General features: G+C 40.3%; 1 protein-coding gene across 2 annotated transcripts in view; it reads left to right on the top strand.

The window, feature by feature from the left end:
* Positions 1-12,682, top strand: part of ATP9B (ATPase phospholipid transporting 9B (putative)) — a 217,108-nt gene that overhangs the window by 14,295 nt on the left and 190,131 nt on the right. For both annotated transcript variants that reach the window (XM_065890491.1, XM_065890490.1), the window contains exons 2-4: positions 484-657; positions 8,093-8,243; positions 10,725-10,838. In XM_065890491.1, the coding sequence (XP_065746563.1) occupies positions 484-657; positions 8,093-8,243; positions 10,725-10,838 (439 nt within the window). The remainder of the gene's footprint in view (positions 1-483; positions 658-8,092; positions 8,244-10,724; positions 10,839-12,682) is intronic.

Raw genomic sequence — 12,682 nt, 5'->3', positions numbered from 1 at the left:
GGTGACCACAGGTCTCAGAGGCAGTGGCAGGAGAAAAGATGGAGAAGCTGTAGATAGAAGAAGTAATGGAGAGTGGATATCTATTCTAGTCTTAAATTTTTTTCCCTTGAGTATAATCTCCCCAGTTGTTCATTATAAGTTATTTCAAGCATACAGAAACATCAAAAGAATGGTCTTTTATGTAGATACAACAACTACACATGGAAGGCTGCTTGGAGGGTTCCGCTCACGGCATGGTAACGGCAGCTTCCTTGGACAGCCTTTCCTTTCCTGCTTACCTTGGTTAAGTTTTTTGCAAAGGAAAGTAGCATTACTGTGCAGTGTTATTTGTAATGCTTTGCTTCCCCTGAAGACAGCTTAGTACGAGGGAAAAAGAAAAGTGTGATTAGTAGAATTGGGCCAGCTCTTGCCCTAAGCCAGACCCGTATCATATACAGAAGACTGCTTGGCCTGCCTCAGTGCTCTGTTCTTTCCTTTATGCAGGTACCAGCTGGAAGATGAGTCTGCCCATTTGGATGAAATGCCATTAATGATGTCTGAAGAAGGCTTTGAGAATGATGAAAGTGATTACCACAAATTACCACGAGCTAGGATCATGCGAAGAAAGAGAGGCCTAGAGTGGTTTGTCTGTGGAGGATTGAAGTTCCTCTGTACCAGGTTTGTTATCCATTGCTGCCTAACCTACACACCAAGGTTACACAGTTATTTATAAGCTTAGCTTCTAAACACGTTTGTTTCTATATCAAACCAAAGAAGCCACTCTCTAAATGACATCATGGAGAGTATTAATAACCTTAGTCAGAACCAAACAGTGCTAATCCAAAAGGGACAGAAAGCCAAATTCACTTTTTTGTGAGATGTTTTAATGTTTAAAAGATGGAGAAAATTAGTGATTTTGTAATTACTGCATGGTAGAATTAATTCTGGTCACTGTACTGACATTTATAAACTGTGTTCCTTTCTTTTCCGTCTGTGATTATAGAGGCGTCCCTTGGTATCTGTGGAGGATTGGTTCTGGGACCCAAATCAGTGGATGCTCAAGTCCCTTTATTTTTTCAGTTATACGTATATATATATTTTTTCAGATTCTTTTCTATTGTACGTTATTACAAGATATTGAATATAGTTCCCTGTGCTATACAGTTGGTCCTTGTTGTTTATCTATTTTGTATATAGTAGTGTGTATACGTTAATCCCAGACTCCTAATCTACCCCCCCACCCTGCCCTCCCTGCTATCCCCATTGGTAACTGTAAGTTTTTTTTCTATGTCTGTTTCTGTTTTGTAAATAAGTTCATTTGTATCATTTTTTACTTTCCACATATAAGCAATATCACATGATATTTATCTTTTCTCTGACTGACTCGCTTCACTTAATGTGATAATCTCTAGGTACATCCATGTTGCTGCAAATGGCATTATTTCGTTCCTTTTTTATGGCTGAGTAATATTTCATTGTATATCTGTACCACATGTTCTTTATCCATTCCTCTGTCGATGGGCATTTAGGTTGCTTCCAGGTCTGGGTTATTGTATATAATGCTGCAGTGAACATTGTGGTGCATGTACCTTTTTGATTTATGGTTTTCTCCAGATATATGCCCAGGAGTGGGATTGCTGGATCACATGGTAACTCTACTTTTAGTTTTTTCAGGAACCTCCATACCATTCTCCATAGTTGGAGTTGTAAATTGGTTGTACCAATTTACATTCTCACCAACAGTGTAGGAGGGTTCCTTTTTCTCCACACCCACTCCAACATTTATCATTTGTAGACTTTTTGATGGTGGCCATTCTGACTGGGTGAGGTGATACCTTATGTAACTCTGTCATGTACTGGATTGGTCTAAGACAGGTAGTTCTGTCAGATCCAGAAGCAGGATCTGGAGATGTAGGTTTGAGAGTTGTTGTTACTATAGTGATAGTGGAAACCACCCGGAAGGATGACATTCCTAAAACGGCAGCAGTGTGGTAGAGGTCTGTGAAGGAAGAAGGAAAGGGACCCTTTGGGGAAAAGGACAGTGTTGGAAAGGAAGGCTAATAATCCTTTTCTTAGGCAGCAGAAAAAATAGGGGAGCAAGTGTGAAATAGCGTTGGAGAGGATGACTTTTATCTTAACCTCAGTTGGGAACATTAGTTCATTTAAGTGAGGAGGTGTCTGGGATACACATGAGGACTAAAAAAATGACAAAATTGGTCCTGCCTTGGTAGAGATCATCAGTAATCACGCATCTGTATTGAACCCAGCATAATTTTATTACTGTTTGTCCATCAAGGAGAAACGTGAGCAATTACAGAACCAGCTGTGGAAGCGAGGGTGTGGGCAGTTACGGTGGGAATGGTGGCCAGTGTTGTGAGTTGAAGAGACGGCTGCGGCAGAGGAGCTTTGGGCGGTGCCACAATTGCAGTTTGATGGATGTGTGGTGTGTGTTTTCCATTAGTGTGGGGTGGAAGAAAGAGTGGGATCAGACCCAGTGGTGCTGTTTGAGATGAACATTCTCACTGCTGTTTACAGCCGAGAACTAGAAGAGGCCCTCTCCCGATAGCTAAGGGCCAAGCCCGAAGTTGAGCCAGAGTCTGACTTGAGTCGCCACAGCCTTTCCTTGCTCTTTGCTCCGCGGACTGGGAAAAGTGCTAGGACGAGGAGGTGTGCTCCAAATGCGATAGGTCCTGCTTTGCACTCTTCAAGCAGATAAGTGCCTGGTCTCACCCTCCTAAAGGGAACCTGACGTGAAGATCAGTGGGACTGAGAAGGCTGAGAATCTTACCTACTGTGCACGGAGGATCCCTGCATGACAGAGTTGCTAGAAACTGGGGACGTGGGAGTGGGTACTGATGGACCTAAAACTTTAAGGTCATAGTCTTGTGCGCATGGTGTGGACTTCAAAAGGGCAGGCCATGTGTTGGAAGTGATACTTATCCATACCAGTGAAACGGTTGCCAAGAATCGTGGACATTGTTGAAGGCCGAGTGCATTGTTGAATTAATTATTTTTGGTCTTTTACAGGATTTTGTTTTTACCAAATGGAACATAGCCAAGTTTTGGATTTCATTTGTAATATTCCTTTTCTTGAGGAAGATATTAAGAATATATTTGAAAATCTAGGTGTTAGTGGCAAAAACTAACATGTTTTGGGGATATTAAAACAGCTCAGTAATATACACTCGACATGTATATAAAGTCTTTATCTTAGTAAATGGTGATCACGTGGGCAGAGCTGACCGAACCATCGTGGTGGCTTCACTCACGAGTGTCTCTTTCCATGTGGACGAGAGTGACCTGAGACATGGCCACACTTCGTGTTCAGTGTGCATCCACTACACCAGGAAATTGTTACGGAAATTAAAACTGCACCTTACAGAACAAACTGTACAGTTAGCAACTTAGATGGGTCTTATTTTCTTTATTATAAATTTCCAGTTTTGAATATTTGCTAACCTTTTTATTTTCTAAATACCAAGCATTATAAAAGTCAGTGTTATTAAGGTTATTAGGCGAAGGACCAAAGAGTAGAAGATATATAAAATTACTTAGTTTAATTGCAGAAGAAAACACCAGTGAATATTGTGGTGAAGATAGATAGCAGATGATGTTAACGAGGCGCAGATATTTCATTGTATTTTTATTTGTAGATTCTGTGAGTTGTAAGTTTATTTTAAAATTATTCTTCTTCTGGGATTGAGTAGGCTTTAATTTCTTCATGGCTTAAGACCTGCCTTCTCATTTTTATTATTTGGCAAAAATTCCAACTCTGAAAAATTTGACTCTGGAAAAACTTTTTCTGTAATCTGTCTTCTAAACCTTTGGGTGTCCTCCACGTGGGTTACTGTGATGCACACTGGTATGTAGTTCTGGGGGACAGTAATGCCTTTCTCACGAGGTTTACATTTCACTTGCTATCAAAAATCACTTTGTCCCCATGAAAGTGGAACCCCTGAATGGCACTTCCATATGAAGGGGGGGTATCAAATGCTAGGATTGTTCCCAGTCCTAAATGGCCTCTACACTTTCAGTTAATCGGCAACATGTTTGGAGTGCAGAAACATGGGAAAATGCTGATCTCTTAAGAGGACATGAGTGCTGTGTTGCTTTTGGCTCGGTAACCAAAGGTACCTGTTGGATATATATATATTTATTTATTTATTTATTTGGGAAGGAGGCTTTCTAAATTTTGGAAGTTATTTAATTATGGCCCCTTAAAATTTTACAAGACAGGATCTTGGTATATAAAGATGTGCTTTATTGAGTATTGGAGTACTACTTTGATTGTAGAGGCATTTGCAAAAACTTACTAATCCTAAAATGTTTTAAGAAAAATGTATAGTTTGTACACTATTGGATTTAGTTTCAATTTGCCTTGACAGTGTGAGGCGATTTACATATAAATGGGAAAGTGTCTTCTGAATACTGAGTAACTGAGGAAACGTGCAGTGCGCATAGAAATGTTGCTGGGTGAAGCTTCTGGTTTCTTTCTTCCAGGGACTCCTCTGCATCTCCTTCTCACTTACCGGTATTTACCGGTATGTTTCACTCTTATTGCTTTGCCTTCAAAAATTGCCCATAGTTTTACTTTCTCCCTTAGCTCTACAGCTCTATAAGGCTTACTTACACGTATTTTTTTGGTTACAAGTATTTTCTTTATGTGGGGGGTTTGTCTTCTCTTTCTGGTCATATTTTCTGTCTGCATAATCCAGTGGCAATGCTGGCGGAGCCCCAGGCTTTTAAAACTTCGAGACTGTGTATTCATTTAATATTGTGGAATAGCAGGTGGTTTAATAGTGGCTCCCTAACCACTGCTTGATTCTGTCTTCGCATGAAGAAATAATAATAAGATTTTAATTTGGTAATAGTAGTAGCAAAGTGTTACGAATAATTTAGTTACATTTTGGAAGTCTAGGAATCTTAGTTTTTTCTATACAGTGTTGTAGAGAAGAACTGGACTGTTGACTATGTGTTCTTAGCCCCTCGTATTTCATTTGGTCTCTAGAGTGTGGGGCTTTGAAGGTTAATGGGATGTTAGCTTCACGTGCTGCTGATAGTGGCTGTAGATGTTGAGGTTCTTATTCTAGCGAATGTTTACGGTGTCATGTGATGAAGACAGTGGTTTTGCATTTATAGAGCTTTTTGCCTGTAGAATATGTCGATACCAGCCTAAACTCTGGAAAATCCACATTTCCTAAGTTTTATTTATATTTTTTCAAACGCTGAGCTTTGGCTCTCCTCCGTTTCATCTTAAGACTTGTCTGACTTTTGCACATTAAACCATTAGATTAGATAATTATGTGTTTCAGGAGAAAAATTCATATCTGAATACATTCCTGGAGGATTTTTGCTGTATTTGAAATGCTGAAGGAAGCGTGCACACATGAGGACTGCTGTCCTAGCTGTCGTGCTTGCCTGAAGAGTGCTTTGTGTGTACCAGCCCTGCTCCAGAGCTTCCCTGGGATGCTGAGAATATTCTGGATCTGTGACGTCCAATATGGTAGCCACTGGACAAGGTGGCTGTTGAGTCCTTGAAAGGTGGATAGGGTGACTGAGGAACTGGACTTTTTATTTTACTTAACATTAATTCATTCCCACTAAAATAGCCACATGTGGCCAATGGATGCTTTATTGGACAGTAACTTTTTGTGCCAATTAGTGTTATAAGTTTGGAGACATTCTGAATGTGACAGCGAGAGGCAGCATAGTGACAGCAGAGCTCTGGGTGCTTCCCCTCTGGCAGGCATTGTGCCAGGAGCTCAGAGCGTGTCACCTGTAACCTCATCAGCGCTTCTGCGGATGAGGAAACAAAGACTTAGACCGGGGACCACCCCAGGGCCACTTGCTGGGAGTTGTTTCCGAAAGCACGACCTTAAAGTCCACGTTTCCCCATGGAGTCCTGTGGCCCGCTCATGCGGTTTTCGTTTCTTTCCATCGTCTGTTGGATGGCTGCCGTGCTGTGTGCTGTGCTGAGCACAGGCCGTCTGTGCAGACGAGCAGGCGCCGGCCTGCCTGTTGTCCTCGCGGCAGGAGGAACACGGGCTTGAGTGGGACTGAGGTCCGGGCTGTGTGTCAGCCCTGCCCAGCTGTTGCGCGTACATTGCTCACTGACCTCTGTGGCCTCCGGTTTTCCCTTGTGTACCGTGTGGGAGTTTGGCGTCTGTGAGTGTGGTTGCGGGGGTCCGAGACGAGGAGTTGGTGTTGTAACTGGACAGAGGTGGGCGGTGTGCGCCCTCCCTCCCTCCCTCCCGGCTGCGGGGAGGTGCCCCAAGGAGAGGCGTGGGTCCGGCAGTTCGGTTCCGTGTGGGTGTTGGTGAGGGAGCTTGGGCTGGAGGCAATCCAGGTCCTACTGTAAAAGCAACAGGAAGGTGAGAAATAGTAGTTTGAAGCTTATTATATTTTATTTGAAGCCTTATTTAATTTTTGTCTCATACAAGCATAAACAAGATAAAATATTACCAATATTGACTGAGATCTACTTGACCAGTCCCCTTTCCCCCACCAACAAACAGTAAGGATGGGAATACTTATTTTGACAGTCTTAAATTGTTTAATAATACTGTGATTTATAACTGTTGGGGATTTAAAAGTATGCTTTATGCGTGGAGACGCTCTCCGTTCTGATTTATTTTTTAAAACGTGATGGCAAGCAGTGATAAGAAATTTCTGCTCTTGGAGAGTTGGGTCTTCTTTGTCTGCTCCAATTGAAGCAGAAGACGGGGTGCGGAGAATGTTTTAGAGCTGATCTGCTTGGTATGCATTTGGCGTTCCTGGACACCCCCATGGGGTAGCTCCTCAGGACGGCAGAGCCTGACACTCCTGCGGGCGATGAGCTGTGCCCACGCCAGGAGGGCTCGGCAGCTTTCAAAGGGCAAAGCCCTGTCCTTCCAGGATGAAGGTTTTCTGAGCACAGCCAAGAACTAGGTGGATACTTAGTAGGGATATACTGATTTCAGTTTAAACACATAATGTATTCCCTCATACAGGGTGCTGCTGTGGGTGATTTATGAAGTAACACATCTGAGTGTGTTAAAGGGAAGAAAGACATGCAGTGAATTTGACACATAGTCCTGAGGGGTCAGCCTCATCTTATAGTCACACCTTCTAAGGCTGTCTGTCGTTGTCCTGCAGGATTTCAGGTTAACTCTTGAGCTTGCTTTGTCACAAGTGAAGTTAGGAATTTCCGCCTTATCCTTCTGGCTTGCAGTTCTAGCCTTGGCTACGTTCAGAAGATGACGTTTAATAACTTCTCTTCCCTTAATAAACCTCTCGGAGTCTTTCTCTGCATTTTGGAAATTTTAATTAAACTGAATTGTTAATACTGAAGTTTAAATTCAGGATTATTTTATGCTTAATAGAGGTGAATTTGATACCTTTTCATCATTTTCTGAAGTATTTTAAGAAAAGTTATCCCACTAGAAACTTTATACTCTCTATTCAAATATGGTGGTTTGGATGTCCAGGAAGGAGAAGTTTGTGCTCCTGGAACCCTGAGCAGGGTTGGAGCAGGGTAGATTTAGATTAAAATCTTCACTGCATAGTTGAAGGTAGCCACATGGAAATACAATCAAGCTTTTATTGCCATTAGAATAGTCCATTAAACATTGGTACCCTTTCTAAATACTGAATTGAGCCATACGTCTTAGTTTTATATTAACGCGATCACTTGAGGAAAAAAGTGACTACTTAAGACAAGGGGGTGGGTCACATCCTAGTTAATTGACGTCTGAGAGCCTTTATCACTGAATCACCAAGTGGTGTATTGAGAATTGCCGATAACATATGGCGATTCTTTTCTCAGCATGTAAAGCATTGACTGCTTCAGAATGTTAATGGTTTTATTTTGCCAATAAGAGGATCTAAACGGGGAGGATAATTTCCCTGAGGTTCTAGGAGTCATTGCACACTTATTCAAGCTCCTTCAGTATCTTCATATCAAATTTAAATTAGTATAGCTGACCTGTTTTAAGAAAACCCTTACAGATTAACAGTAGATATGCTATTGGTGTCTGGTAAATACAGAAACAATCAGTATTGGCTCTGGATATGTAGAATTAATTCAAAAACTTCTGAAAAAGCATACGCAATATGTATCTTTTGTTTCATGCAGTTGCTGTGATTGGCTGATAAATATTTGTCAAAGAAAGAAAGAATTGAAAGCTCGTACAGTGTGGCTTGGATATCCGGAAAAGTGTGAAGAAAAACATCCCAGAAATTCTATAAAAAATCAGAAATACAATGTATTTACCTTTATACCTGGGGTAAGATTGTTAAATTCTTGAAAACGGGCTGCATATCAGAGATTGCTAACTTTGTTTTCATTTTTTTCCCTCATTAATTCTGTCGTATCCAAATCAGAGTCCTTTTGCTTTGGAACCATGGGTGTTTCAAATAATTGTTAAGTAATTCATATGCATTTGTAATAGCCACGTGATAAGGGTCCAACTCAAGGAAGTTTATAGTTTGATTATTGCCTTCAATGCTAGATAAACATCACATTTATATTATTGTAGAAATAACCAAGTAAAGCTAAATAAAATTATCAGAAAATAAGTCATACATTTTGTTTGGCTGGGAATTTGTTTGGTGGGAAAAGTGGAATGTATCTAATGTTTAAAGCCTGCCGAGGCTGTCACAATGAAAGTAAAATAACTTTTTACGCAAACATGACTCCATAACAAAATATCTATAAGCATTTATAGATTTCTACTTCACATTGTAAATTTTAGGCCTTGTTGTATTGTTATGTCAGTAGTTATCTTTAATTAGGTATTATGCTAAATTTAAATTCTGAAGTTTAAATATTTACTACTTTTTTTGTTGCCAGTGATATTTGTGGCTTAAATTATAAAACTGCGATTATATGCATTTAGATTAGTGGAATTATTTTTGCCTTTTGTGCATCATTCCCTATTTTAATAGACAGATTTATTTATCTTTCTAAAGGTAAAAGAGAGCTGGGACTGATTTATGTTTCCAGTCTCAAAGTTTTTGATATGTTCTAGGTATTAGCTCTTACGCTATTTTGCAAAAACCCCTCTTGATTATGTGACATGAGGGCTGCTTTATCTTTCATGTTTTTATTTAAATAACCATGCTGACTTTATATTGGGCATTGATCAGCCCTCACCACCCCACATCCGTCCAGTAGTTGTCAGATGCTTGATGTCTACTATGCTCCTTTATTAAAACACACAAAACTAATGGCTTCATAATTAAAAGACTGGTCTTTTGTTAGGACAATAAAGTGTAAACTCTCTTTCAGGCAGATAAATATTCTCATCTTTATTGAATGAAGCTACTGTTTTCTCCGTAGGTTTAAATTATTAAATACTCCCAGGTTGGCTAAGTATTGTACATTTTCCTAAAGCCCTCCAGAAGTTCACTCAGCAGACAGTAAAGTCTTGATTGCAGTGGTTTAAAGTGGATCATGCAGCTTAGTTTTGATCCGAGCGAGTTCACGTGGCTACCAGGATGGCTGTCCGGAAGAGACCTGTTGAAGTGTCTGTACGGCTGTTACCGTGGGAATGACTTTTTTCTTAGATTGTCTCTTAAATTAGTCTTTTCATCTAAAATGTAGTATTTTAGAAACATTTGGTAATTGCACAGTAGGAATTCTATGCCATTTTTAGCACGAATGGCAGTTTCTGAATTGCTAGTAGATATAATCTGTGCTAACTGAGATTTTAAAGAAATCACTGAGGAAAGAGTTTTCTCTCCTGCTAAGATTAATTTATGAAATGATTCAAAACATTTTTAGACAGCAGTTGAACATGATTATGAATATAAATGTGTCATTGATGTAACTGACGTTTTTAGTCAAACACATAACTGTGTGATGATGTGTATAACTTCATTCTATAAAAACTGTGGTTCCAGACTCTTTAAGTCAACAATAAGTACTTAACGCATTGCTCTGCCCTTGTTAAAATTTCTGTGCCTTCCAAGTTGTATTAAAAAATGGCATTCCAGGAGATTTTGATTTGCAGTTTGCAAGTCTGTAAGTTTCATTGTAATTGTAGTGTTGAAGGTCAGCGCCCGTATATCAGCTATCATAGAAAGAATATGCGGGTAGCTGTCTTCCTGAAAATTGGTCTGTAATTAACGTATTTTTATATTTTATCATTTCTTATACTTTGAGGGAAGTAAATACAGGAGATTAAAGTAGGTTTTTTTTTGTGTGTGAAGTCATACCTGTACATGGTTTGCTTGTTCACTCGATCTTTGTAAAGCTACCTAGATGTCCACATTCAGAAAACGTGGCTATCATGTTTTATTGTTTACCATTTCATAAATACAAGGTTAACACCACTTTTCCATAAGATTTTCTGAGTTGATATGAAGAGATACATTTGTATATCTATATTAACTGACTTACCAACATTGGGAAGGTTTTGCTCTCTCATTTGGTGTGCATGTAAAGATTTATAGAAGATGAGTGTGGGAACCTGGAAAATTGCATGCAAGAAAATAAGAAACTTTTAGAGGACACTTAACATAGTTGAAAGTTCTAATTTTCTTTCTTTTCAGTTTATTTTAAATATAATTTGGGGTAACCTTAGCTCTTTTTTGTGATTTAGTTATCGGAAAGCCATTGTCAAAATTTATGTATTGTGACTCAGGGCATGTTTTCATTGTTTGATGGAAATACAGTTAGATATTGTGTTGATTTTAATTATTTAATTAAGGTATGAAAGATTTTCCTTGAAGAGATTATGTTAATTTTTTCTTTTTCTTTTTAGGTTTTATATGAACAATTCAAGTTTTTCTTGAATCTCTATTTTCTGGTAGTATCCTGCTCACAGTTTGTGCCAGCATTGAAAATAGGCTATCTCTACACCTACTGGGCTCCTCTGGTAAAAAGAAAAGATTTTTGAAATTAAGTGAAATTATTAAGTATTTAAAATATAGCTTTAAGAGTGGAGATGGTTAAAAGATAAATCAGTCGGATTTTTAAAATGTGATATGTTGCTGTGTGTCACTGAACTTTTGTTTCAAGGTTTCACAGAGTCCTCTGCAGCCCCACAGGAGTGTGAGGGCAGCACGCGGCGCTAGGTTGGCTGGAGAAGCTACAGAGCACCTCTGCTGGTGGGCTGGGCGTTCTCTCGGGCCCTAGGGTGGCAGCTGTGTGTCCCCAGCCCTGCTGCCCCGTACTGGAGGAGCTCTTGGGAGAGATGGGGCGGGCCTGTGCGAGTCTGCCCAGCACCTCTGACGTCCTGATGGATGGGCAGCTCTTCCCTCTGCCTGATGGCAACAGTTCTGAAGCATCTCAGTGAAGTCTGGCAGCCGCTGCTTGACAGCTTGGGGTGTGACATTTTTGGAAAGGCAAATGATGTTTGTCATTGAATATTTCCATCTCAAACATGCTATCTTGATAGTTTTTATACTGTTTGCAGATAGTTTTCATTGCTTTTCAGTTTACAGAGGTAAGAGGTATGTCTCCTTCCTTCTTTTCACCTAGAAGGGGGTACTGCTCCCTTTGGTGTGCTCCCTCCTGGGCAGATCACCAGTGTGATCTGGGCAAGAAAACATGGCGAGTGAGATGATTCCTGTAGCGAGGGAGCCGGGCAGTGCTCAGGTTTCCCGCCCTCAGAACTGGAGATCGGAGCCATATGCTCTCCAGTTGATCTGTTCTGCTTCGTGCAGCCCTGCCGCCTCCGAGGCTGTGCTTTCAGGTGCGGCAGGAGGGCTGGAAGCGGGGGTTTAAGTTTAAGTCCCTCTCCGGTTCCTGTTCACGTAGACTTTAGTGTGGCGTGGGTCTGAGCAATGAAAGCAACTTATGTGTAATCTAGATACAAAGTTACTGAATAAATGGATACCTTTTCCACTTATTGTATTCGCCAGATCGACAGAGACATTGGTGCTGATGATGTGAAGCTGTGATTCTCATCCACTGTTGTGTAAACATAAATCCGTGTAGCCTTTTTTTGGAGGATAGTTTGGAAATATATATAAAGATACCTTATAAATGGATTCAGCGTTTTTATTTGAGGAATTTATCTTAAAGCAATAATGATCAGTCATAGAGTCTAAAGAATGTCTTTACTAATGTCTATTATTATTCTTTTTAAAAAATATTTGTTTATTTATTTATTTATTTATGACTGAGTTGGGTCTTTGTTGCTGCGCGCGGGCTTTCTCTAGTTGTGGCGAGCGGGGGCCGCTCTTCCTTGCAGGTGCACGGGCTTCTCATTGTGGTGGATTCTCTTGTTGCAGAGCACGGGCTCTAGGCGTGTGGGCTCAGTAGTTGTGGCTCGCGGGCTCTAGAGCGCAGACTCAGTAGTTGTGGCGCAGGGGCTTAATTGCTCCGCGGCATGGGGGATCTTCTCAGACCAGGTCTCGGACCCGTGTCCCCTGCATTGGCAGGTGGATTCTTAACCAGTGCGCCACCAGGGAAGCCCTGTTATTCTTGATGACAAAATTATTTGAAAAGTCAAATGTCTAACTGGATTGTTTAACTGTGCTGTATGCCATGCATTGTTGGAATACTGTGCTACTGTGTACCTTTGAAAATGATGTTTAGAAAAAGTATTTAATAACACTGAAGGTGTACATATTAGAAAAATGGGGAAAAGTGGGTTAAAATATGTATGGAATGAAATACACAATTCTTTGATCAGCCCCCACTGAGTTCGTTTGTGTCCAGCACTAGTCAAAGCAGTGTTGATTCACTTGTGAATAAGACAAACCCTGTCCTAAT

Source organism: Phocoena phocoena, chromosome 13, assembly GCF_963924675.1.
Source record: "Phocoena phocoena chromosome 13, mPhoPho1.1, whole genome shotgun sequence".
Taxonomy (NCBI): Eukaryota; Metazoa; Chordata; class Mammalia; order Artiodactyla; family Phocoenidae; genus Phocoena; species Phocoena phocoena.
The sequence above is the reverse complement of the archived record's forward strand: the minus strand, read 5'-3'. Positions and strand labels throughout refer to the sequence as shown.